The sequence below is a fragment of the Drosophila virilis genome, chromosome 2 (genome assembly GCF_030788295.1).
Source record: "Drosophila virilis strain 15010-1051.87 chromosome 2, Dvir_AGI_RSII-ME, whole genome shotgun sequence".
In the NCBI taxonomy this organism is placed as follows: domain Eukaryota; kingdom Metazoa; phylum Arthropoda; class Insecta; order Diptera; family Drosophilidae; genus Drosophila; species Drosophila virilis.
The window spans coordinates 1,766,721-1,789,604 of NC_091544.1; the positions used below are offsets into that span (position 1 = coordinate 1,766,721).

General features: G+C 39.0%; 1 protein-coding gene across 3 annotated transcripts; it reads right to left on the reverse strand.

Annotated features, from left to right (window-relative positions):
• Window positions 1-15: 15 nt before the first annotated feature.
• On the reverse strand, window positions 16-21,615 carry Osi17 (DUF1676 domain-containing protein Osi17). 3 transcript variants are annotated; one of them, XM_070207137.1, is made up of 10 exons: window positions 21,341-21,615; window positions 13,550-15,070; window positions 12,171-12,404; window positions 11,767-12,020; window positions 8,702-8,886; window positions 8,247-8,558; window positions 7,263-7,473; window positions 5,082-5,192; window positions 4,839-5,017; window positions 16-700 (listed from the first exon to the last, which is right to left on the reverse strand). In XM_070207137.1, exons 2-10 carry the CDS (start codon window positions 14,151-14,153, stop codon window positions 559-561), a joined length of 2,232 nt encoding a protein of 743 aa, XP_070063238.1. In that variant the 5' UTR covers window positions 14,154-15,070; window positions 21,341-21,615; the 3' UTR covers window positions 16-558. The 3 variants fall into 3 exon arrangements, with proteins under 3 accessions (XP_070063238.1, XP_070063237.1, XP_032295154.1); XM_070207136.1 differs by having other exon boundaries at window positions 21,245-21,615; XM_032439263.2 differs by lacking the exon at window positions 8,247-8,558 and having other exon boundaries at window positions 21,245-21,615.
• Window positions 21,616-22,884: the final 1,269 nt, after the last annotated feature.

Sequence of the window (22,884 nt, forward strand, 5' to 3'; positions counted from 1 at the left end):
ACATTATAATTCCGCATAACATCATCATGGAATTGTAGTTTTTTTTTATTTATATTTAATTTGTGTTTTTTTTTTTTTTTAATAAATGTAAGCAACAATATTTCTATAGACTACAAAATGGAATGTTTTTTGTTGATTTACAGCCTCGATTGCCAGTCTGGTAATTAATGCAAATCCTGATTTCATTTCATGTTTTTATTGCTATTTTTCACGCTCGTTTTTATTGTTATTGCAACAAGAGCTCAAATAGTTGAAGGCCAAATGGTGTAAAATGTCACCCTAAAAAAATTGTGTAAATTGTATAAATATCAGAAAAATAAATAGTTGCAACAAAATCAGAATGAATATTAATTAGACATTGACACGGCAATCGGGGCACACATTACATTCGGTACGCAATTAATAAATAAATCAATAAATAAATAAATAAGAGATTAACAATTAAATTAGACTTAAATAGGTTTAAATAATTCGCATATTCACAGTTCGATTTAACAAGGAATTGTTGACTCAAAAGATTTGATTGTACTCAATGCAGCTGCCGCTGCCCGCAATTTATCACTTCGCCGGCATATTGCACTGGGGATAGAGGCTGTGGCAATCCTTTTGATCCTGCCCATCCCGGGCAGCCTGTATGAGTCGATAGAAGCGACGCACTGCTTCATTCGCATGCGTCACGGGTTCCAATTCGCTCGTCTCTCTGCGCCAGACAAAGAGAATAGAAACAGACGAAAAGAAAAAACAGTATGAATGAAAGGAAAATGGAAAATTGCGTTAATTCAATTAATTTTGGTAGAGCAGTCAGCAACTCGACTAATTAACTTTGCCGCATCGAAAGTAAACTTTCTCTCTTGCCATTCTGATGAAAGAAACCTTTGCTTACTTTTCGGCTCCGGCCCAGGCACGTGTCCTCGTGCCTGTGTGCGTGCGGCGGAAAAAACCAAACTTAAACAGCCTCGATTTTCACACCAAGTCCGCCCCCTCTCAAGTTGGTTTTTGGTCTCACAAAATGCCATTGGGCATTGTAGTTTTGGCTTTTTAGCTTTGAGGCCTCGATAACTATGCGCACCGAATCCTCGGCAAGCCAGACAACGCTTTGCCGTGGCTAATGGATTTTCTGCCTCTGCTGCTAATGATTCAAACGAAATTCGAGTTCATATGCTGCCCCAAAAAGTAACTGAAATGTTTCCAATTGCGGCCAAATTATGAGCTCAGTCGGCAGACGTGCTTAGACAGACACACACACACCGCTTGGCAAATTGTTACAGACATTTCCATAAAATTAATGTCAGTTCATGTTTTCCATGGAATTCACTTGAAATTTCATTAAAAACAATTCCTAAGATACTCGCATTTCAATGTCAAAGTGAAGCAGCATTTTATTTAGTTGCCAGCAATTGCGGGAGGTATTCTAATTTTGGCACCACTTTGACAAAAGGCATGTCAAATTTTTGACCAGGAAAGTGGAAAAACTTCTGTATTTCCTGCGGGCTTTTCTGCCATATGGAATTTAATCTCTACAGTTTTACAGTTGAGAGCTTTTCTTGCTAGTGAATATGTGTTTGATTGAATATGTATTAATTAAAACGTGTTGTAGCCGGAATTATAATTATAATAAGTAAGAGTGTTTTACTCGGGAGTGTTCGAATAGGAGATAATATGAAACTTCGACCAACACCAAATGCTCTCGCTAGGGGGTTAAAGGGGCAAGCGTTGCTTCAAAATTAAAGATTATAAGGCTGTAGCTACATTTCCAATAAGAATTTATGAGATTTGTCGATAAGGGGCAAGTTGTCAAAATTGCTCTAGTAAGTTCTGAGAACCCTGCGTTCATACATACGGACGGACGGATGGACATGGCTGGATTGACTCGGTCTAATGCTGACTAAGAATATATATACTTTATGTTACATATATTTGTACAAATGATGGGTTGAAAATCAAGTAATTTGAAAAGTTACTTTCGATTTACAATAACTATTCAATAATAATTTTATTTTATGCGATTTTAATAGTTATTGAAAATTGAAGGAGACGTGTAAAGGCAAGTTTCGAATCCCAATTTAAGTTCACAGATGGGGAAAATAGGCTTCAACAACCGTAAACTTTAATTGGACGCTCAGAGGGAATTGATTTTAAATGTTGAAATTCAATATTAAACAAACTTCTTGTGTAAAGTGAGACAACGTAAGCAGTTTAGCCATATTCATTAGTTTTTGCCTTTAAAGTTAAAACAAGCTTGAACATATTTGTCTGCTCGCTGAAATTAAAGGACAATCGAGCTACCAATAAGCAAGCACTTTGTTTTTCTACAAGAAATTAAATAAATTAATTTGAAAAGGCTTTTAAATTTACAACAGCAAAATAATTTGTATAAGTTCTTGATTTCAAATCTTGAATATATAAAGTTAATTAATAATTAGGTTCTCAAAGATTTCGTTGGTTGACTTTAATAAAACTAGCTAACATATATTTAATTACATGGAAATTTGCCTAAAGAGTTGCCTAAGACAGACACAATTTTGTTAAAATTTCATGCCTCGCAGCTCTAATAAGCAAGTCGCAAGGGTTTTCGTGGAAACCTATAAGGACAAAATGAAAATGAGAAATGTCCAAACTGAAATGTAAATATTTACATTAAAAGAAATGTTGAAAATTGACTAGACAAAAGTCAATTAATATGTTGCCTTTATTTAAGTCTTTCGCCTAGGAATATTTCTAATAGCTTAGAGAGATATTAAATTAAATTAGCAAAAACATTGTCTTAACCAATTTTATTTGAGGTAATCGCTCAAGTTGAAGCCTTAAAGCTTGGGTTTTGCTCAGCTGCCGCCCCACTTAATAGATAAGCAATTTCTGGAGTTGCTCCTAAAAGCTATTGCCACTTTAAAACTTCTTCTCTCTGTCTCTCTCGTCTTTGGCAGCTATTTTAATTAATTTCCTAGCTGAGGCCATTGTCTTGGTCTGCAGTGGCTCCCTCAGCCCCCCTCCATCGGGGCCCAGTTCGCGGTTAGCTTTTGTCTTTGGCTCAATTTCTGTTGTTTCTTGTTGTCTGTTTTATTTCTGTTGTTTGAATCCTCCAGTGCGTCTGATAAGATTATTGAACGCACTTGGGGCATTTAATTAATGATGTGTCATTAACATAAATACTCATAAATCACACAATGCGTCCCGCTATCCCCCTTCCATTTTCCAGCTGCCCCTGGAGGTATGCAACAGTCTTGCCGCTGTCACAGGCACAATTCCTTATTTGTTGTTAAATGTCAACAAACGTGTCAACAAATTTTACGATGACAATTCACTTTCATTGTCTGTGCCATGTGCTGCGCCTAGATATCAATTTAAACAAAACAAGGCCAACTACAAAAGCCACAACAAAAACAAGTCAGGCAAGTACGGCCAGGAGATACCCTGTATTCCGCATCGAGTGCTCGTAGCTTTGCCTTGACTGCTTCACAATTGAAAAAAATTTGATCTTCTATAATATTCTAGAGAACCTAGTTCTGGCACTTTACTTTTATCGCGCCTGGAAAGTTCGAAGAAAGTTATCGATAATTTTGATGAAAGTCTAGAGAACCTAACTTTCCTAGATGTCACAAACTCTGTTCTTAGAGTTTCATTTGCAGTCTTGCGCAATACATCCCATTTATATGTATGCAGGGTATAAAATGAAAAAGCTCAAAATCTGATGATGGACAGTTATATATGCGTTGTTCGGACTTTTAGCAGAAATTGTTTTAGGGTATTAAGAACATATTTTATTTCATTTTGTGGAACTTTAAAGTCTCATACTGCGTTATGGGGCTCGGCTCAAAATTGTATGTCCATTCATGTGTTGTTAAGGTACTAAATTGTGAATGTACAGGTATTACACTTAATAAAAAACTAAAAAAAAAGAAAACAAAAAACAAATTTGTTGAACACAATCTATATAAATATATATTCAAGTGTGCTTTATACTTAGTTGTCACCTTGATTATAATGAATATATAAGGATTATTTTCATAAGCAGCTACAGCATTCGCATACACATCTAATATATTTAAAAAATTCTTGTATTGATTTTAGCATAGATTGGGAAGCTTGTTCTTTATGTGGTTTCTGGCCGACATACAAAATTGTAATGGTTCTATGAGGTCAAGCAACAAGATAGCTTAATAGGTTGGAGTCTCAAATGTGGAGGCTGATGATGCCAGAATACACATAAGTTCAGTTTGGAAATATATTGATCAGTGTGTTCAGTGCATATACCCTTTGTCATGACGTTTACAGGGTATACATATTATGAATTTATCTTGCCTGTGGCACGCATGAGTGCATCGACGTTGGCAGTTGACCGTCGTTAGTCAATTATGAGAGTGCGTTGCGTGTGGGTGGCGCCCGTTGACGCGCTCTTTGACGCCGCGGCAAGCTGGCAGCTTTCCGCTTGGCTGCCCGAGTGCAGTGCTGTGCAACATGCAGCACAAAGCAAAAGAAGAAGCTGAAGCAACAGTGACAAATGTTGCACAGATTTATGTGAGTAGGCGCACTTTCTTTGCCTTCACGCTGATGCCCATTGATTGAAAAGTCTTGTCAGCTGCTCGTCCCGTTCGTTATGCGACGTTTCAGTATGGTTCAAGTCTAAAGTTTTCACCTCAAGGGAAAACTTGCCAAATGCCAGAATGTGATGCGGCGTGACACTTTGACTGGCTGGCAGTAAAATATGTCTTGCAACTATTAGAGCACAAAGTGTGCCCAAAAGAGCCCAACTGCATTCATAACACTCGACGCCCTAATGGAGCTGACAGGTTTGGGCAACTAAGCCAAGTCTCTTGAGCCGATTTACATGATTTACGTACCGACTGAGCTCGGCGGAGATGAAGTTGCTGTGCGGACTATATGTGGCCGGGTCCTTGTACATGCTGCAGACGATGCGCTCTTTGCACAGTTCATTCTTGACGCCCAGCTGTTCGATGATTTTGTCGATCTTCAACAATATGGGACTGTAGAACGGATCGTAGTTGAGCGGATAAAGCGGCTATAAAAATAAATCGAAATAAAATTAAGAGTCGTTCAAGTGCTGCGCGTTGCCACTTTCAAACCTGTCCATCCTGCACGAAAGGCTGATGCTCCAGAATTTGCTGCTGCTGTTGAATCAGACGCTGCTCCGCCTGTATGCGTATGGCCTCCTTCAGCTGTGCAGCCAGCTCCGGCTGTAAAAAAAAACGAGTGTTAAAAGGCTTGACAAATTGATTAGCATACGAATAACTACAGCTTTTAGCCACAGCATGGGTTACTCAACAATTAACCGGATATCAGGGGCAAGTATTATTAAAAGTTGTGCTGCGATCTAGAGGCTACTTTCCAAACAATATTATTATATCTTTCATATGTAACTGTAATAACGTTTCAAAGTCCAGCCTAGTGTATGGATTGTGCTGGTCATAGCACAAAATTCATTTTTAAATTTTACTTTGGATCTTCAAAATATATACACTCCCACCGGAACTGTTCCTTGAGCAATATTTCTGTATGGTCTGCATAATAATTCAGTCTCTGATAAATACTATAGAAAAGTAATCAACAACTGATCGATTCCTTTCAAAATATGACCTATGCCTTAGCTAAAACATATCTTCCTATACTCATTTGCATATAAAAGAAGGAATAAGCTTATTCTGATATTCTCTTTAGCTAATCACCTTAAAAAATATATATATATTGCTTTGAAGAACTAATACTAACTTTATGCACTTATTTAACTTGACTTAACTTGATTTTATTTTAAATTAAGAGAAAACGAGAAGGAAAAATTAAAATAAAGAGAAGCTGGACTATTGCAGCTATTATATCCAGCTCATATAGGCCTATAGAGTTAAGTATTTCGTCCCAGACCTGAACAGAATATAAATATATTTTAATAATATACACTTAGAGTTTTCGACTTAACTTATCTAAAGTGACAACAGCTGTTTAAATATTTTTGGGCACAACTTAGCGCTAAATGCACTTATAATATCAGTTAATTGCATGTGCAAATGCTTAACTGCATTGGCGACCCACGAAATGGGCGGCCAGGTGTCGACAAGAGTGGTTGGCATACTTTCTCAACGCACTGTCGCCATCATCAACAACGGCAAGACTGTCGGGTCGGGTCGCCCAGCGGGCAAATTGTGCGATATTTGTGAAATGTGCACTCATTTAATTAAGCCCAACAGCAACGGATTTTGCAATTCAGTTGGCAGTGCGTTGGCCCTTGTCAAAGTGCATTTTAATTATGGCTTAGTTAACGTCAGGCCAGGTTTCTCGCCGCTTGGCCCACATGTCTAGTAAGACGCTACTTGAAAGTGAAAACTGCCAGCTGACCCAGTGCAGCTAAGCAAAATATGTGCATAGCACTTAACAGTCGGACGACAATGCAATTTGCAAAGAGACACTAAACAGGGTCTGTCGCCGGCTGACAGTCTGCCATTCGAGCTGGGCACAAATAAACGTTTGTAACTAGGAAAAACTATTTACACATTAAGAAAAGTGTCAATAAACACTTGAAGCCCAGACGTTGCACTTGTCTGCAAGTGAAACTTCAGCTGCTTGATTGACTGATTGATTATGTTGTCCCACAGCCAGACTTTGCGAGAAAAGCCATCTCTCAATCATTCTCAATGCTTGCTGGGAGTAATTATGCATTTAAAACCTGTCATTATTATGCCCTTACAGCTGGTTACGAAATGAAGGGTCTTAAGCGCTTAAGCACATTATATATTTGGCAACTAATTAGCTCCGTTCTGTGTGTGTGTGCGTTTGCTTCAAAGACATCCCCATTCAAATTGGCATTGATTAAACGTTTGCATCTAAATTGATGCATTTTGGGTAGATTTACAGGAGCTACAAAAAATCAAGCTTGGAATAAAGGTTCTTGCTTAATATTGAAAGATTACAGATCATTTTTCGGATACCTTCTTAGATTCTCATTTTAATTGAAAACAATTAATTTCTATGCTGAAGTAACTCAGGCTGCATTTCTCATAAAGTCTGGGATAACAGAACGGTTGTTGACTTTTCTCAGCTGCGTTTCAATACCTGATATTCATTTTCAACAGGTAACTAAACGACAATCTTTTAAGGATATTTAATGTTCGGTTTTAGTTTTAAAGCTCGTTTATGCGGCTTCTGTGCAATTGGCATGTGCCAAACTTTATGCAACATTCTCTCGCGCACATCCATCAGAGGCAGCTTAAGAATTAATTAACTATGTTGCCACATGCTGTGGCAGCTATACGCACCGAAAGTTGTTGTTCTAGTTGTTGTTGCTGTAGTTGTTGTATTTGTTGCTGGTTGTTGTTCCGCGCTGGCTCGTATTGCGCCGCAAATTTCGCAGCAGCTGTTAGGCCTGGTCCGTGTCCTGGTCCTGGCCCCGGTCCAGGCCCGGGCGCCTGTCCTTGTCCCGGCGCTGCGACATATACCGGACTGTGGTGTCCAAATGCCGGCCTTGAACTGCAAATGGCATTCAATATGGAAATGCGTATGTTAATGCGAGTTAACAAATTTGTTTGGTTAAAAGGGGTAAACGGATTCTGTGTAAATGTAAGTGAATGAGGCAGCTCCAAGTCCAAAAAGTGTATATAATCTCTGTTAAATTCAAAGGCAGGTCTGTGCGTCTCGAAAACGTAAAAGAGCTGCAGAAATATTTCTATTCTCTTATATAATAGGAACAGCAAGTTATTATTTTCTTTCGATAAATTATGTTATGTAATATTATGTGACCAAATAATTAAGTAGAATCGTAAAGTATAGGCAGTTTTTCAGAGATATGGCCTTGGTATGCACGCATATTTCGATGCCATATTTATGATGTGAAAATTTCGTACGGATCGGTTCATGAATAGCCAAGTTATTTGGGTCAGTATTTGGCTAAATGTGAGGCTAAGGAGAGAAGAAGCATAACTGTTGCTTGTGTGCGTGTATATATGTGTGCTTCTGTGTATGTATGTGTAGAAGAAAACCGGAATGAGTTTAACAGCAGCTCGGAGCTGGGTATAGGGCATCTGCTAGTCGTGCACAGCCGTCTAGAGCAGCCTCATTTGTTGTTTGTTGTTATTGTGTTTACAAATTTGAATTTCGATTTGCATTTGCAGTGGGTTAGCTACGAATTTTAGGTAATTACAGTGTTTATTCAGTTTAGTGGGCGTTAGTATGAGTGTGTGTGTGTGTGTGTGCGTGTGTGCGTGTGTGTGCGTGTGTGCGTGCCTTGTTTGGGCAGTTGATACCTTTGTTTGTCCAGGTTTTGATATTTATTTAAACTCTGACTAGAGGCTTGTGCCTTTTGATGACTGATCTGTTGTTGTTGTTGTTGTTGCAGCTGCAGTTGTTGTTGTTGTTGTTGTTGCGTCGGCGGCCTTTGTTGCTGGTTGTGTGGCCAACGTTGTTGTTGTTGTTGTTGTTGTGTGGGCGGCTTGGTGTGTGTCTGTGTGGTGCCCAAGCCCCAGGCATGCAGCTCGTTTGCATCGTTTGTTGTGTGCGGCTTAAAGTAATTCGCATTATCCCCGACTTGTGCAACGCGATTTATATCGCCAATATATCTGAACGTGATGAAGTTGTGGTTGCAAATGTGATGTGAGTGTGTGTGTGTGTGCGTGTAGATGTGTGTGTGTGTGTGTGTGTGTTTAGAGACAGACATTTAACAGAGTTGAACACAGAATATTATTTAAATGCCGCAACTTACTCAGAGCCCAGACCGGGACCGCTGTTCTCCCAGGCGCCTTCGAAGTGCTCCAGTCCTGGCCCGGGGCCGTAGGTCTCGTGGACGGGCGCGCCATGCAGATAGGCCGAGGGATGTCCCTTGGGCGGATGCGTGTAGATGATTTCCGGCACCGAATGATGCTCACCGCTATGCCAAGGCGGCACCACCTACGAGAGAGAGAGAGAGAGAGAGAGAAAGGGAGAGAGTGGGAGGGAGGCATATGACATTAAAGTTGGCACTTAAATTGCACGAGCTGCCTTCTTAAGTAGCATTAAGGTACATTACTCGCGTTTTTTTTTTTTTTTGCCCTTTGTGTGCTTGCCACCTATTTATAGCTTCGCACTCCAACAGATGCGCATTATTTTGGTTCGACGAGTGCTCGAGTTTGATTTCGGTTCAGTTCAATGACTTTTAAATTGTCGTAAATAATAAATACGCGCTCGGTTGCCGAGATATGTGACCAAAAGCAACCATTGCCAGACACAGTTGAATATACATTCTTTTTGGCTGTGAACTCTGTTTGCCTGATTTTTACCCTGTACACAAAACAACAGCTCTGGATAGGCATGTCAAGAGTCTTAGAAATAGGAGTTGAAGAATTCATCCTTAAGTTTCATGCTCATTAAATTTCACGCTAAGTTAAGATTTGAACCGGCGACCTCACATGTGTTGCTCCGACACTCAGGCACGTTACAAAGCACATTGATATGGCTACGTGTTTTGATATTCATATTCTTTACGAATATTTTCACCCACTTGGAGTTCGAAAGACCCTTAGTTGCCGCTTTCAGTCACTCAACGGGCAGCTTCCTTAAAGTATCCTACACTTTTCTAGCTCTTACTATTCGTCCTGCGTGTTAATCACCAATCAGTCAGTCAGTCAGACAGACAGACAGACAGACAGAAGCGTCAAGGGCATTTGGTAGTCGAGCAGCCTCGTCTACCCACATGCTTGTTTACATGCGCAGCTCGTTTTCTCCATAATTTGTGTCATATATTTCAGTTTTTAGTTGCTTCACGTGTGTGCAAGGGACACACACACACGCAGGATTTTTGCCAACTCTTGGCAGAGGCGAATAAGAAAAATGGTGACAATTTTTGGCACATCACTAACAGATGACAGGCGCCTCGAATTACGACAGGCAAACTTTGGGCGCAAAAGCTGAGTTATATATGAGCACTGTAATATGGCGAAGGCGTCATAGCATAATTTAATTTATGAATACCAGACTTTTCTCTCTACACAGCCCAAATCACGTGGCTATTAGCTTAAATCGCGCGAAATATTAAAGCTGCGACAAGAAAGCTGATGGAAATGGTTTTTTTTTTGTTTTTTTAATTAAATAAACAGTGTCAGCGCGAGTGCTTATAACAGATTGTAGTTAAGAAGGTCGTTTAAGGGATGATTATTCTATACAATTCTTAGGTTATGTGGAATAAGCTGATATGGCTATGGACTTAAAGCTTGAAAAGGTATTAAAGCTGCGACAAAAGAGCTTTATTCTAAAAAGTTTTTTAATTAAATTTACAGCGCAAATGCGATAAGAGATAAGAGATTATAAAAGGTGAAGAGATGTCGCAATGGACGATTTTATTCGATAAAAGCTTAAAGTTCTTATGATGGATGCACTCAGTCATTTTTAGGTTTTGTATTATGAGCTTATGTGGATATAAGCTTAAAGCCCGCAAAAGTGTTAAAGCTGCGACAGGAAAGTTGATGAAGTAGTTCAATATACTATGAAAATATTAGCTAGAAATATTAAAGCTTAGATGAAAAGGTCTCAGGAAACGTTTCAATAGTTGCAAATTGTAGCTAATATTGAGATTATGTTGCAGATTGAGGTTAAGCAGCATTTTGCTGATTGAGTTGCGAGTTTCCTTTAAAATTATTGCACTCCAATAAACATTTAATAGTCCAATAAAAACCAGATGTGTAGACTGTCTAAGCTCTTTCACCTATAGCTTTGGATCGTTTAAGCCATCAATATGTGAACGAGACAGACACATAAGCTAGACTTCAAAAGTATCTCATCAGTTAATAAAATCTTAAGCAATTGCTGACTTAAATTCCAGTCAGCCGGGTGAACAAACGGGCGCTGAGTCATGTGTATCTTGAAAGTTCAAGCTTCCAATTATCTAGGCTTATTGTCATATTTACAGCGCGACAAATTTGTACTACGCATTCATATGACGGATATGTGAACTGAGTTTGAGTGCGAGTGCGTTCGAGTGTCTGTTCGTGAGTGCGTCTCTAATCCTTGCCAGCGACAGAATTTAATTTGAGCTATGAATGAATAACAGGATTTCATTTGATGAAATGTCAAGCAGTTATCTCTATGGAATTTCGCTGTGCATGTTTGTTTGAGAGTGTGTGTGTGTGTGAGTGTGTGAGTGTGCGGCACATCTTTAAGTTGAACCCGGCGTTTGTTTCGAGTTCCTTGACATTTTTGGTAGCTAAATTCAATTAGCCAAAATTGTGTTTCCATGCATTAGACATATGTCATGTACTTGTTTAATTGCCTTTGAAGAGCTCTGCGGGGGCGGCTGTGTACAGTAATCAAAATGGGCGCGTCTGGCATAAATAAAATAAATGACAGCAAAACAAAAACAAAATAACAATAATGCTTAAGGCGGGCATGTTCGATAAGGAGATACCCTATACCCTCTCTATACTAATTCACGCCCAAACAATACAGACAGGGACACATAAATGCTGCTGTTGTTCTTCTTCTTCTCTTGACCCCACTCTATAAGAACGATGCTCCCGATTAACAATCCGATTTCTTTAAAATTTTGAATGCATAAATAAGACGGAGAGACTGTTCCCGAACTTAAGACCCTGCTCTGCCTACAAGAAACAATTGCATATTATAGATTAAACCCATTTTATCACTTAACAATGAGTTCAGGGTATAAAGAAATGAAATTCAACTCTGGAAACCGAAAACAAAATAATAAAGATCGTGGGCGGCAAGATTACTAAGAAAATGAATTGATAAAAGAAAGTGAGACAAAGAGAGCCTAGTTTATCTCTCTTAAGTACCTACCGTGTGATGATGATTGATCAGATGATGATGATGATGGTATTTGGTGCCATGATAGGATTGCTGGTAGTAGGAGCACAGCTTGAAGAGATGCGTCAAGGCCGGAAAGAGGAAGAGCAGGAACTTGAGCAACAGCTTCTTGGCGGCCCCAACGCCAATCACAATGGGCAGCAACCAAAATAACTTGATCTTGATGATCTTTATAATAAGCACCAATGCAATAAATGACAGCAGCAATTTGTTGCGTAGAAATTTTTCTAAGGAAACGAAAGTTGCAATCGATTAATAAATATGTTTTTTTTTTTTTTTTTCCTTCCGAAAGTGCACTTTCTGCAATTTCTGGTCCAGTATGGCAAGTTTTTAAGAGTCGTGCTTGTCAAAATAAATAAAATAAATACATTACTTACGTATCTTCTTCTTGATCATGGCACCGGCGAGACGCGCCTGGACAAGCTGCTTGGGTATCAGCTCCAGCTTTGCAATGACCCCATTGCCTTCAATGGAGCGCGGGGAGATGCGAAATGTGGCTCCATTGAAAATGATTTCGGGCAGATCTACTTCCACATCATGTGTCATGGCAAATTTGATTGTTTTGCCGTACAGCGCATTGGACACTTCCTCGATGGGGCTTTCAGGACTAGCTGCAGGTGTGCAGGTGTGCAGGTGAAAAGAGAAAAGCCAGTTGAGTGAAAACCATGTGCGAAAACTTAACTGACAGTTCTATGCTAATGAAAGTTGTCTGAAGATCGAAAATACTTGCTGCTTGCATAATATACCAATTGAATACCAACTGTTGTCTTGGCTGAAAAAATTATTCGGCTAAAGAAGAAATCAGCTGCTTGGCGCCGTGACTCACGTCGCATGCGAGTCGCGTTTTATATTTCTCTACACTCAAAATACGTTGAAATCAAATCAAAATGCGGCAAGTGAAAGTTGGGAGTGTGAACGTGCCAAGCAAATGATAAACAAAACGCATGCAAAGAATCGAATGCCGAACGAGATGTGAAAAAGTTTCCACAAAAAACCGAAAAGCCGAGAAAAAAGTAAGCCAGCCAAACGAAAGCGAAATGAACCAAGGGCTCTTACATAAGTGCCACACACATATATTTAAATAATAGAGCATTAAACTAATTAAGAATTGGGTACACTTAGCGAAAAAATCGCCTAAAAAGCGAATCAATTTCAAAGCGCCTTGCTCTTCAAATTTCAAATACATTACTTTTCTTCTTGACCTAAGAAGTAAAATTAAAATGTAAATATTAAAAAAAAGAAGAGAATTTCTCTTTTAGCCGAAAGGACTTATTATAAGAGTTTTCATACTCGAAATAAGCGTTAGACGTTTCTGGGCTAGAATACTCTCACTTTGGGATAAGCAAAAATATAATTATTAAACTTCTTTAATTGCCAAGTTAAAGTTAAACAAAAAAGAAAAAAAGTCTTAAATTAATCAAAAAATGCTTATTGGCAGACTTTTCATACTCGAAAATATTGCTGGAAATGAGTTCTTAAGTCTTTAATTGAGGCATTTTGTGTTAAAAAAGTATTCATTATTCGTTTCGTCTTCAAATGTCCTGTATTTTTCTCAAATTTTCTTAAAAGAAGTTTCTATCATATTGAAACCTAATTTTTCTTAGAATTCACACACACAGAGTTATAAACATTGCTGTCAATTCTTGTATTAATTATTTTTGTTATTAAAATTTTTTTAATTTAATAATTTTGTTCCCAACTTAAGAGATTTATCTTCTTTTTCGCTGAGTGTATGCAAAGCTAACTCGAGACTTACCGGAACGCGCCTCATTGGCCGTCTCCTCCGGCTGCTGCTCCGGCTCGTATTGCACTTGATTCCTGTAGAACTTCAGGCGCTGCGTGATATTCACATCCTGCGTATCCAGGGCGCCATCCAGATAGCTGTAGACGTTCTTCTGGAAGCAGGACATGTCCGGCTTCAGATAGCAGTCGCGTATGAGCCCATCCCAGAGCTCGTTGCCGCTGGAGAAACGTCGCGCCAAGCGCAGCAGCAGCGAATCGCTTCCGTTCAGCCGCTGCGACCTTGTCGCATTCACAATGGGCCGCCAATCCTTTCCAGCTGCTGTCGCTGTCGACGTCTCTGCTGCTGCTGTCTCTGTGGTCGTTTCAGGTGTTAAAGGTGTTGTGGAGAGCTGGCTTTCATCCGCATTGACTAGGCTGGCGCACTGGATTAGGCAGAGGAGCGCGGCCAGCAGCAGCAGCAGCAGCCAATGCGGTCGGCATTTGTTCGACTTGTTATTGGCCATGTTGGCGCGATTTCTATTGGGCCGCCGCCGCCGCGTTGAGGATGTGCACTGGCTCTCACTTCTTGGCCAATTAAGGCTGGCGCAGTTTTTGCTATTTGTTGCAGGGTTGCCCATTTTCAATTGGCAAACAATTTGACACCTTAGCGGCCAATTGGCGCTGTCTTGAACTATTTGACTGTGGCCAATTAACTGGGCCAAAAGGGGCCAAACAATCAACAACAACTGTTGCCGTCAGGCAATTTGTTGTTCCGCACAAAACCCGATTAACACGCAAACACAGTTATTATTATTGCTAAATTGTAGAATTGATTTTCACAAATACTTTTGGCCAGTGCGTGGCACGCGCAACTTGGCTTGCTTTCTTTTTCTTTTTTATGTATTGAATATTGTAATTTCTGTTGTTTTTGTCGCGCTGTTTGCAATTTCGCTGCTGCATTTAGCACATTTTCTATTTGTTTTACCAAATTCAATTTCAACAGTGGCCCAGCTTGTCGCGGTCAGCTGAAATTACCTCATTTGTGCGCTAGACACGCCTACGGCCTAACGGTTGCCGCGTATTTATTTGAACAATGCCTCGAAATTCACTTTAAACGCGTGCGCATGCGTGCGCGTCTGACCGACAACTGACTCAGTCGCTCGCAATGCCAGTCAAGTTCATGGCGCGGCTAAGCTGCCGGCTCTTCCACTCACTCTCTCTCTCGTGCTCAACTTTCGTTCAGTTGCGCGCTTCGTTCAGTTTCTGCATTGCATTGACTGCGTCTGCTGTAGCGGTTGCTGCTTCTTCGTTTGCACGCGGAATTGCTTACTTTAAATTCTTCCGCAGTGCTAACTGTAGTCGCTTCTCTCTGTTGTTGCCTGCTTCGTTATGTGTTGTTGTTGTTGTTGTTGTCTGAAAGTTGTTTCAGCTTTGTTTACATTTTCCAGTTAGTTGTGATTGTTTCAAGAGCAGTTTGTCCGCTTATTAGACGCTCTTGCTGACGGCCAAGCGCGCTTTTCACGGCCTTTTCAGATTCGCCTGGAACGTGTTTTTCCTATAAAGGCAAAAATTGTTGTGAGTGGTTTTCGGAAATTACATATATCTATATAATAGGCCAGTATGTCAGGAGGGTGTTCGAACCAAATTGGCATGGTTAACGGGCTGGGCAAGCGTATTTGCTAGACGAGCTTAAATATTTAAATATCTCCGAACTATATGAAACTTGAATCAATTTTCTATTTTTACTCCGAAACATGGGCTAGTCGGAGCAGCAGGTTTTCTTAATGGAATCCAATGACAAAAACCGTTATTGGCATAAGCTAATAGACACATCTTCCGCTTTCTTGTAGACACATCTTCCACTTGTTTTGCTTACTTCATCATACACTCAGAGAAACAACTAGGAGCTTAAAGATCAAAATTTCTTTAACTTAGCATCTAAAAATTAATATCCAAAATATTGTTCCCTTCTTGAATTTGTATTAGTTTGATTTAATATTTTATTTAATTTATTTTAAGTTAATTTGGGATGGCTTAGAATGAACTCTTAATTAAATGTGTGTGTTACCTATGTCGGTTCTTATTGATTGAGCCTACTTTTTATATTTTAATTAAGACTTATTACGCAAAACTTAATTGCCTTTGCATATTTAACCTCCACACACAGTCACACACACGCACACACACACACTTACACACACATGTGATTTATGCTCAGATGTAATCGACCGCATCGTTTATAAAGTCTTCTATCGGAAAATCAATTACATTAAATCACGCACACAGCTGCAGACAGCATTATTAGTTATGCCAATAATGTGCATATACACTCACACTTACACACACACATATAGATATGCTTATTTTATAATGTGCGACGGCCACGCGGCGTATGCGCAATGTTATCAACATGTGTTTCGAGTTGCAGCTGCGATTGCGTTTATGTCTGTTCGTATTAAATACACATTCTTTATGAATTACCGCTGCGCAACTTATGCAATCAAACACGAAATGGCCATAAACCATTTCAGCCAAAATGTCATCAAAATAATGGCCAACAAACAAGTTTCGGGCGCACAGAACAGCCCAAGTACGAGACGCTAGTTTGCGTTACGTATGAAAGCAGTTGCATGTTTTTAATACCCTTCCCGAGGGCATTGTGATTGTGTTGTGAAATGTGAAGCAGAGATCCACGACTCCATAGAGTATACAAAGTCTCGATCAGTATGAATAAGTATCTATGCCAGAATCGGACAAATCGAAGGCACTCTATCATATGGGAATTATATCAAAAACTATTTTATTTCTTTCTTGAAGCTCGACATTAATTTCATTATATGAAAATCTAAGCTTATCAGCATCAGACCACTATATCAAATAGCTGCTATAGGAAAAATCGGTCGAAAATTAGGGTTTTTAGTAAAAGATCTTTTTACTTTTTAATATATGTTATCTAGTCCAAGCCTGGCATATATGAGTTTTGACATGCAAACCACTTGAGAGTCAAGTCTCTTCAAGATCAACCATTTCTTATACTAGAGAAAATTACGATAGCTGCAAGAGTGATTAAACTTCGGCGTGGCGAAGCCAGCCGTTTTTTGTTAGCGCTTAATTTCGTTTGGTCTAGCGGCTAACGGTTGGTGGTCTAAGCCAAGAGCGGTCAGCGCGGTTCAAAGTTCAAAGCTAAACTAGAACATTGCGTGAATTTTCGGCGCGAGTGATAAGCACGTTTCTGTCATGGTTATATAAGATGTCTTGGTTTAAGCTGGTTATAAATTTACGTAGTCCGTGTCTTTGGCTTTCACTTGATACAACTGATTGCTCTGGCAGAGTGATTTAATGAGATCTTTCATAATGGCACTTGGCTGGCAAAATGGCCAAAATGCTGGCATATTTTTAATTTGGTAACAAGCTTTCGCTTTGCGCTGTGGCGGACAGTGAGATATTTTATTGCATTTTTATGTGACAATTTTTTTTCCTTGTCGAGCAGACAGCTCAACAACAACAACAACAACAAAAGCAACTACAACAACTACAGCAGCAACAGCTGCAGCTACAGAATCCAAATACCAGTCGCTTGTCGAGTCTGGCTTCACATGTTTTTACTGCTTGTTATATAAAATCTTTGAGATTGTTAGATATCTGAAACTTTATCTCTGTTAATCTTGTAAACTTAATAAATCAAATTGTGTTAAGTTAGTACAATATTTTTTTAAATAACTTAACTAACTTTCAGTTTCAGCTTTAATCGCATGTTCGGCGCTCGAATCTAATAGATTTTTAATTTCACTTTGTGCGTGTGTATCTTTCAGTTCGTCTATCTTTCAGCTTGCCTTTCAGTCTGTCCGTCTGTCTGTCTGTCTGTGGCAATTTGTAAGGCGATCGCGTCTAGCGTGCAAATATTTTGATAAACTGTAGCTAACTTATTTTCTGTTTATTTAATACCCTAAGCGAATCGAATTTGGTTCGCAAAGGGTATGCTGAGCTTGTGGAGGTGTATGTAACAGGCGAATGGAAGAGTCTTCGAGCACATCAAATATGCTAACTATAAAAGTTATAGATATGACATTTGATATAGTATATATGGTATATATGAAAATATCGAAAATATAATATCGATGAATTTTGATTTTGAGCATATATCGAGGAATATAGCTCCAAATTACACCAAACTTGCCGTTTAGGTTCTTGTATTGCATACCTCTACCGATTTTCAACAAAACTCTCATTTCTCTAGGTAGTTGGGTATAGTTGGCTTGGAATACTTGTTAAGGCAGCTCGGTTCAGGGTTTTGTCTACCTCGTAGTCGGGCATGCCCGATTCGAGCACTCTCCCTTTTTTTTAGTTGTTGTCTGTTTGCATTTAAGAGAAATCTAGCTTGGAGGTAGGCGACTGCAAAAGCGAATTCACTTTCGTTGCGGTTAACCAACCCGACTTACTAATGGCTTATTAAGCCACAAATAGATTGGCTTAATTTTTACGAGCACATTTATGTGCAGGCGAGTGCAACGCATTTAATGTGGATTCGCAGTTAAAAGTATTCCCCATCTTTTATTATTTTTTGTGTTGTTTTGTTTGTTCGATAAGTGAAGCCAAACGGCAAAAACGTGTTGATAAACCGACCATAAAAACCAACAGGCGACACAGTTCGCACATTCCCAATGCCAATCTACTGTGGCCATACACTTGCTCAGAGGGGGTGGTATGCTGCCTGAAGCGAGAAGGGAGGGAGGGGGGTGGGGGTAGTATTAAAACAATATCAGAAGAGACGCACTTGGAATCAATTTAGTGTATATACGAACAAATGTATGGCATTTATATGCTCAATATTCTAAGCTGAATTGACAATTGATTTTTTCCATTTTCAACTATCAATGGGAAAAACAAGATGAAAATTGAGTTCTTCGATGATATATGTATCTTGTGTTGTTGCTATTTATTAACTATGTTAGAGTATTTGCGTAAATATATGTATGTGTATGTATGTATATGTTATATATGTGCATGTATTTTTTATGCATGTTTGTGTGTACGGATGCATGCATGAATGTGTGCATGCATGTGTGTATATATATGAATGTGTATGTATGCATGAATATGGATTTTGTATGCTTGTATGAGTTTATGAATATGTGTGTACATGTATTTATGCATGAATGTGTGTATCTATGTATGTATGTATGCATACATGTATGTTTATATCTATGTATGTATGTATGCATGCATGCATGCATGCATGTATATGTATATGTTTGTATGAATCAATGTATGCATGTGTTTATGTATGTTAGTATGTATGTGCATGTGTACGTGTATATGTTTGTGTATATGGATGCATGTATTTTGATTTGTGTATGTATGTATGTCTGTATGCAAATACATGAGGGTGTAAGAGTGGAAGTATGCTTGCATGAAGTAATATATGTTTGTATTCATGTAGGTAAGTTTATATGCAAGACCAAGTTTACGTCTAGTTCCGTAGCAAATGAAAAAAAAAATATTATTAGATAATTTCGCGATTCTCATGAATTCAAGTAAGTCTCGTAGGCTTTACTAGAAGTGCAGAAGCCAGCGACTTCAAAATTGCAGGAGACGGCTTTAACTATTAAGGAGGTCGCAGCTTGAGAATAGGAGGAGACGGCGGCCTCAACAATGAGGAAGGCGGCGTCTTAAACAATGAAGGCGTCATTAATTATAACATAATCTTTTGCTATTAAATAAACATAAGAAAAATTACAATCGTATACATGCATATTGGTTTGCATGTATTTAATACATACATGTAGGTTTTTATATGATCTGAAAGCTAATTATTGCTCTATTATGTGATTCTCACTAATTTACGTAAGTTTGCTTATTTTAGCCAATTAACATTATCTCTTTTCTGTTCTTTCAGCGATGTGTTTCTATAAAAGTTCGTCTCCGTCAATTAAAAGCAGACGATAAAATAATCGTGCGTGTGAATTTACAGGTAAGTACGTAATTACAAATGTATATTTATTAGCTAGTATACCCCGGCCTTGCCCGGGGAACGTATACAAATGTATTCAATAAGTTATAATGTAGATCTTTAAATATAAGTTTGAAGCAAATTGAACAATGCTATGCTTTTATGCTTTTAGTTTTAGATGTCAAATTGATCTAAAAGCCAAACCACGAACAAAAGTGGAACATTTTAATCTATATCTAGAATACTTGAGGGTACCATTTTCACATGAATTTTGACCAAGAATAATTTTGCCAGATTTAGATGCCAAATCGATCGATACTCTGCATCGTTTCCAAGCAATTTGCTGGTCGAGTTCTCTCAAGCACTTACTTATTTTAAGTTGAAGTTAAGCAAAAGAAAATCGTATTATTTTAAATTCTAAATTTTAAATTAGGACTCGAACCGGCCAAATCATCAATTGTAATTGTAATTGTGAAGCTAATCGGACGAAACGCGCCTCTTTCGTTGACAACTGTGAAGCATGTGTGAAATATTCGACAAGTTTTTCGAAAATGAGCTTAAAACTGACCGGTCAGTCAGTTAGGGCAGAAGTGAAGGTTTATTTAACTTGACTTAAAAGCATACCCAGCGAAGGTTAACTAACTCATATATATGCGAATTTCCTGTATTGCACCGAATCGAAATGCGCCCCACATATATATTTTTTTCCTTTTTGCTGCCAATTGCATGCATGTTGCCTGAACATGACACTTGCCCCTCGTGGATACAAGGCCCATCTTAGACTTGTGCTGGTCTCTGAATGCTGCAACCATTTGAAATGCAGCTTCATGTCAGGCAAGGCTCCAGAGTATAGGCGACAGTCGCCCGCATGCTGGCACAAAGGAGGCCAATCTAAATTGGGCACAGGTTCAGACCTTGGTAGCAGGCGAAAAGCCGAAGCTAATCCCTGGGCTTGTCCTTGACTTAGCCCAATTGGGGGCCAGATAAGTTGCTGGCAGAACCTCGTGTGCCTGGCAGCTTTGCTGGGCCTTTGTCGCTCGAATTAGGATGTTGGGATGAACTTTGTTTACGACTCGACTTGACCGGGAACTAGTTCATATATATAGTTATTTATATAAATAGATATGTGTCATTTGTTGAATCGCAACTAACTTTTGGCATGACAAGTAAAATATGTTTTGGCATTTGTCGCTGCTGCGTTAAACATGACTTGAGGCATAAACTCTATGTAAATACTGATTAGTGTTTAACAACGAAATACTGAATGGCATGCCAGCAGCTTATAGCCTGGCTAATTGCTAGAATAATGTGCACGCTTTATTGTTGTAGTAATTATTGTTGTTGTTATTGTTGTTGTTTGTTGGGTATTAGAGCATTACTCTGATGCTCATCTGGCTTGCGCTAATAACTCAAGCGAGCGTAGAACGACAATGAAATTCTGGCAGTCAGAACTTTAATTAAGTGTATGCAGACATGTGGTGGTAAGCCGCATGCTACATGCCACATTTGGGGGCAAGACCAAAAGTTTCACTTTTACATGCGCATTGCTCGTAATTTGCGCTGGAGAAATGCAGCGACAAAAAAGCGGGCGAACAGGTTTATGTCTTGTTGTTTTTATTGTTGTTGTTGCACAGCGGAAAGCCCACGTTGTTTTTTTTAATAAGCCGCCGGACGTCAGCCTTGGCCCCTGCAGGCAGCTGTTTTTTGGCTAGTCATGCAGTCAGTTGGCCGGTTGCAGTCAAAACTGGGTCAAATGTTTGCATATTGGCTTTTACTTACAGCTACAGTTGCAGTTATTAATTTTGATTGTGTGGCAATCACACACACACACACACAATCACACACACACACACGCGCTTATCAATTAACGCATACTTCAAACTCGCACTTTTGGTCTTGCGTGACGTCTAATTAGCAACAATTGTTGCTGCTGTTATTTTAATAGTTACTTTCGCTTGTTTGCACAGCAAATGGCAACAAATTTCACGAATTTCATATTAAGAATTAATCTTGTCAAATAACTAGCGACGGCCTCTTTCACTTTTACAGCCTGGCCTTTTTTCTTCAGATTTATCTCGCGGTTGTTTTTGTTGTTGTTTCACACGCACAACGCGACGAACGGTTGTTTGTCGGCAACTGTTGAGCACCAACTGAAACGCGCTGCCAGCCGCATCGAACCGGGTTCCAGCTGCCAGATGTGGCCAACATTGGGTGCTAGCGATTCGGCTTATAGGCCAATAGCCGTAACAGAGAGCGCAATTTAAATACGCCTAAAAGTATGCTGCACAATTTTTAACATGATTTTAACTTATTATTTTTGGCTTAGTTTAAGTTGAAACAGGAACTTTCTACAATTTTGACTAATACTTTCGCAGAGATATGAGATATGAATAGTGAAGCTCGTAAGAGCTGAGCTTGAAGAAAATATGGAAATGGAAAAGAGAATCTTTTTTCCATACAAGTTGCAGAATAAACTTGAATAAGAAGTTGGTCGACACATTTTGTAGGGGGAGCACAGTGTAACCTATAAATTACGAGTTTGTTTGAAATATTCCAATTAAAACAAGAACCTTCTTGTCAACCGATCGTTTCGACAATTTTACTGCCTTTGCACTTTGGCTAAGGTACTATGCAATTCACACACCGCCTGCGATTTGAAGAGGGATTGTTGTTTGGCAAGTGCATTTTTTTAAATATTATATTGCATTAAATAACACTCTCTTCTTTACAGACAATAATAAATTAAAAATGAAAGTAACTATGGAATGGAAAATTCAATTTCAAAATTCTGGCTTTATACCTAAATCAATTTTCCTAAAGGTTGGCTCAGTTGGGTTTGTGGCTGGTGCTGCGGTTGTTGTTGTTGTTGTGCCTAGTTTTTGCATCCATTTTCTTTTTAAGAAATTCTTGAATCTAAGCGTTGCAATTTGTGGCGTTTCCTCTTCGGTCTCAAATGCAGAATTCTCGGTGGAAAGCTGCGCCTGTGTCCTTATGGCATCTGTGTTGATTTGTTCCGCTTTGGCGGATGTCGTTGTTTCAGCATGATTCTTTATTTCAGACTCCTCTGCTGTGCAAAACCATGACACACTGAGCAGTAGAAACAAAGCTAAAGTTGACAAAGTAAATTGGAATAATTTGCCTTAGACAGACAACTAATACACTTACTTGTATAAAGGAACTTCATCGTGGCTCGCGAGCGACTAATTTCCCTCTGGCTTACTACGGCCTTTAAATACATTGATATGCCAGCACTAAAACATTTAGATTAGTAAACTTTAAAAGTTTAATTCGCTAACTGTAAAACAAATAAGCGAGAGCATCTGCTAATATGGCCAGAGAAATTGGCAAAACTGCAAAGTTAGCACAAATGAAAGTGAACTAATTATTCGTTGTGACGTCGTAAAATTATTTTTTTATTT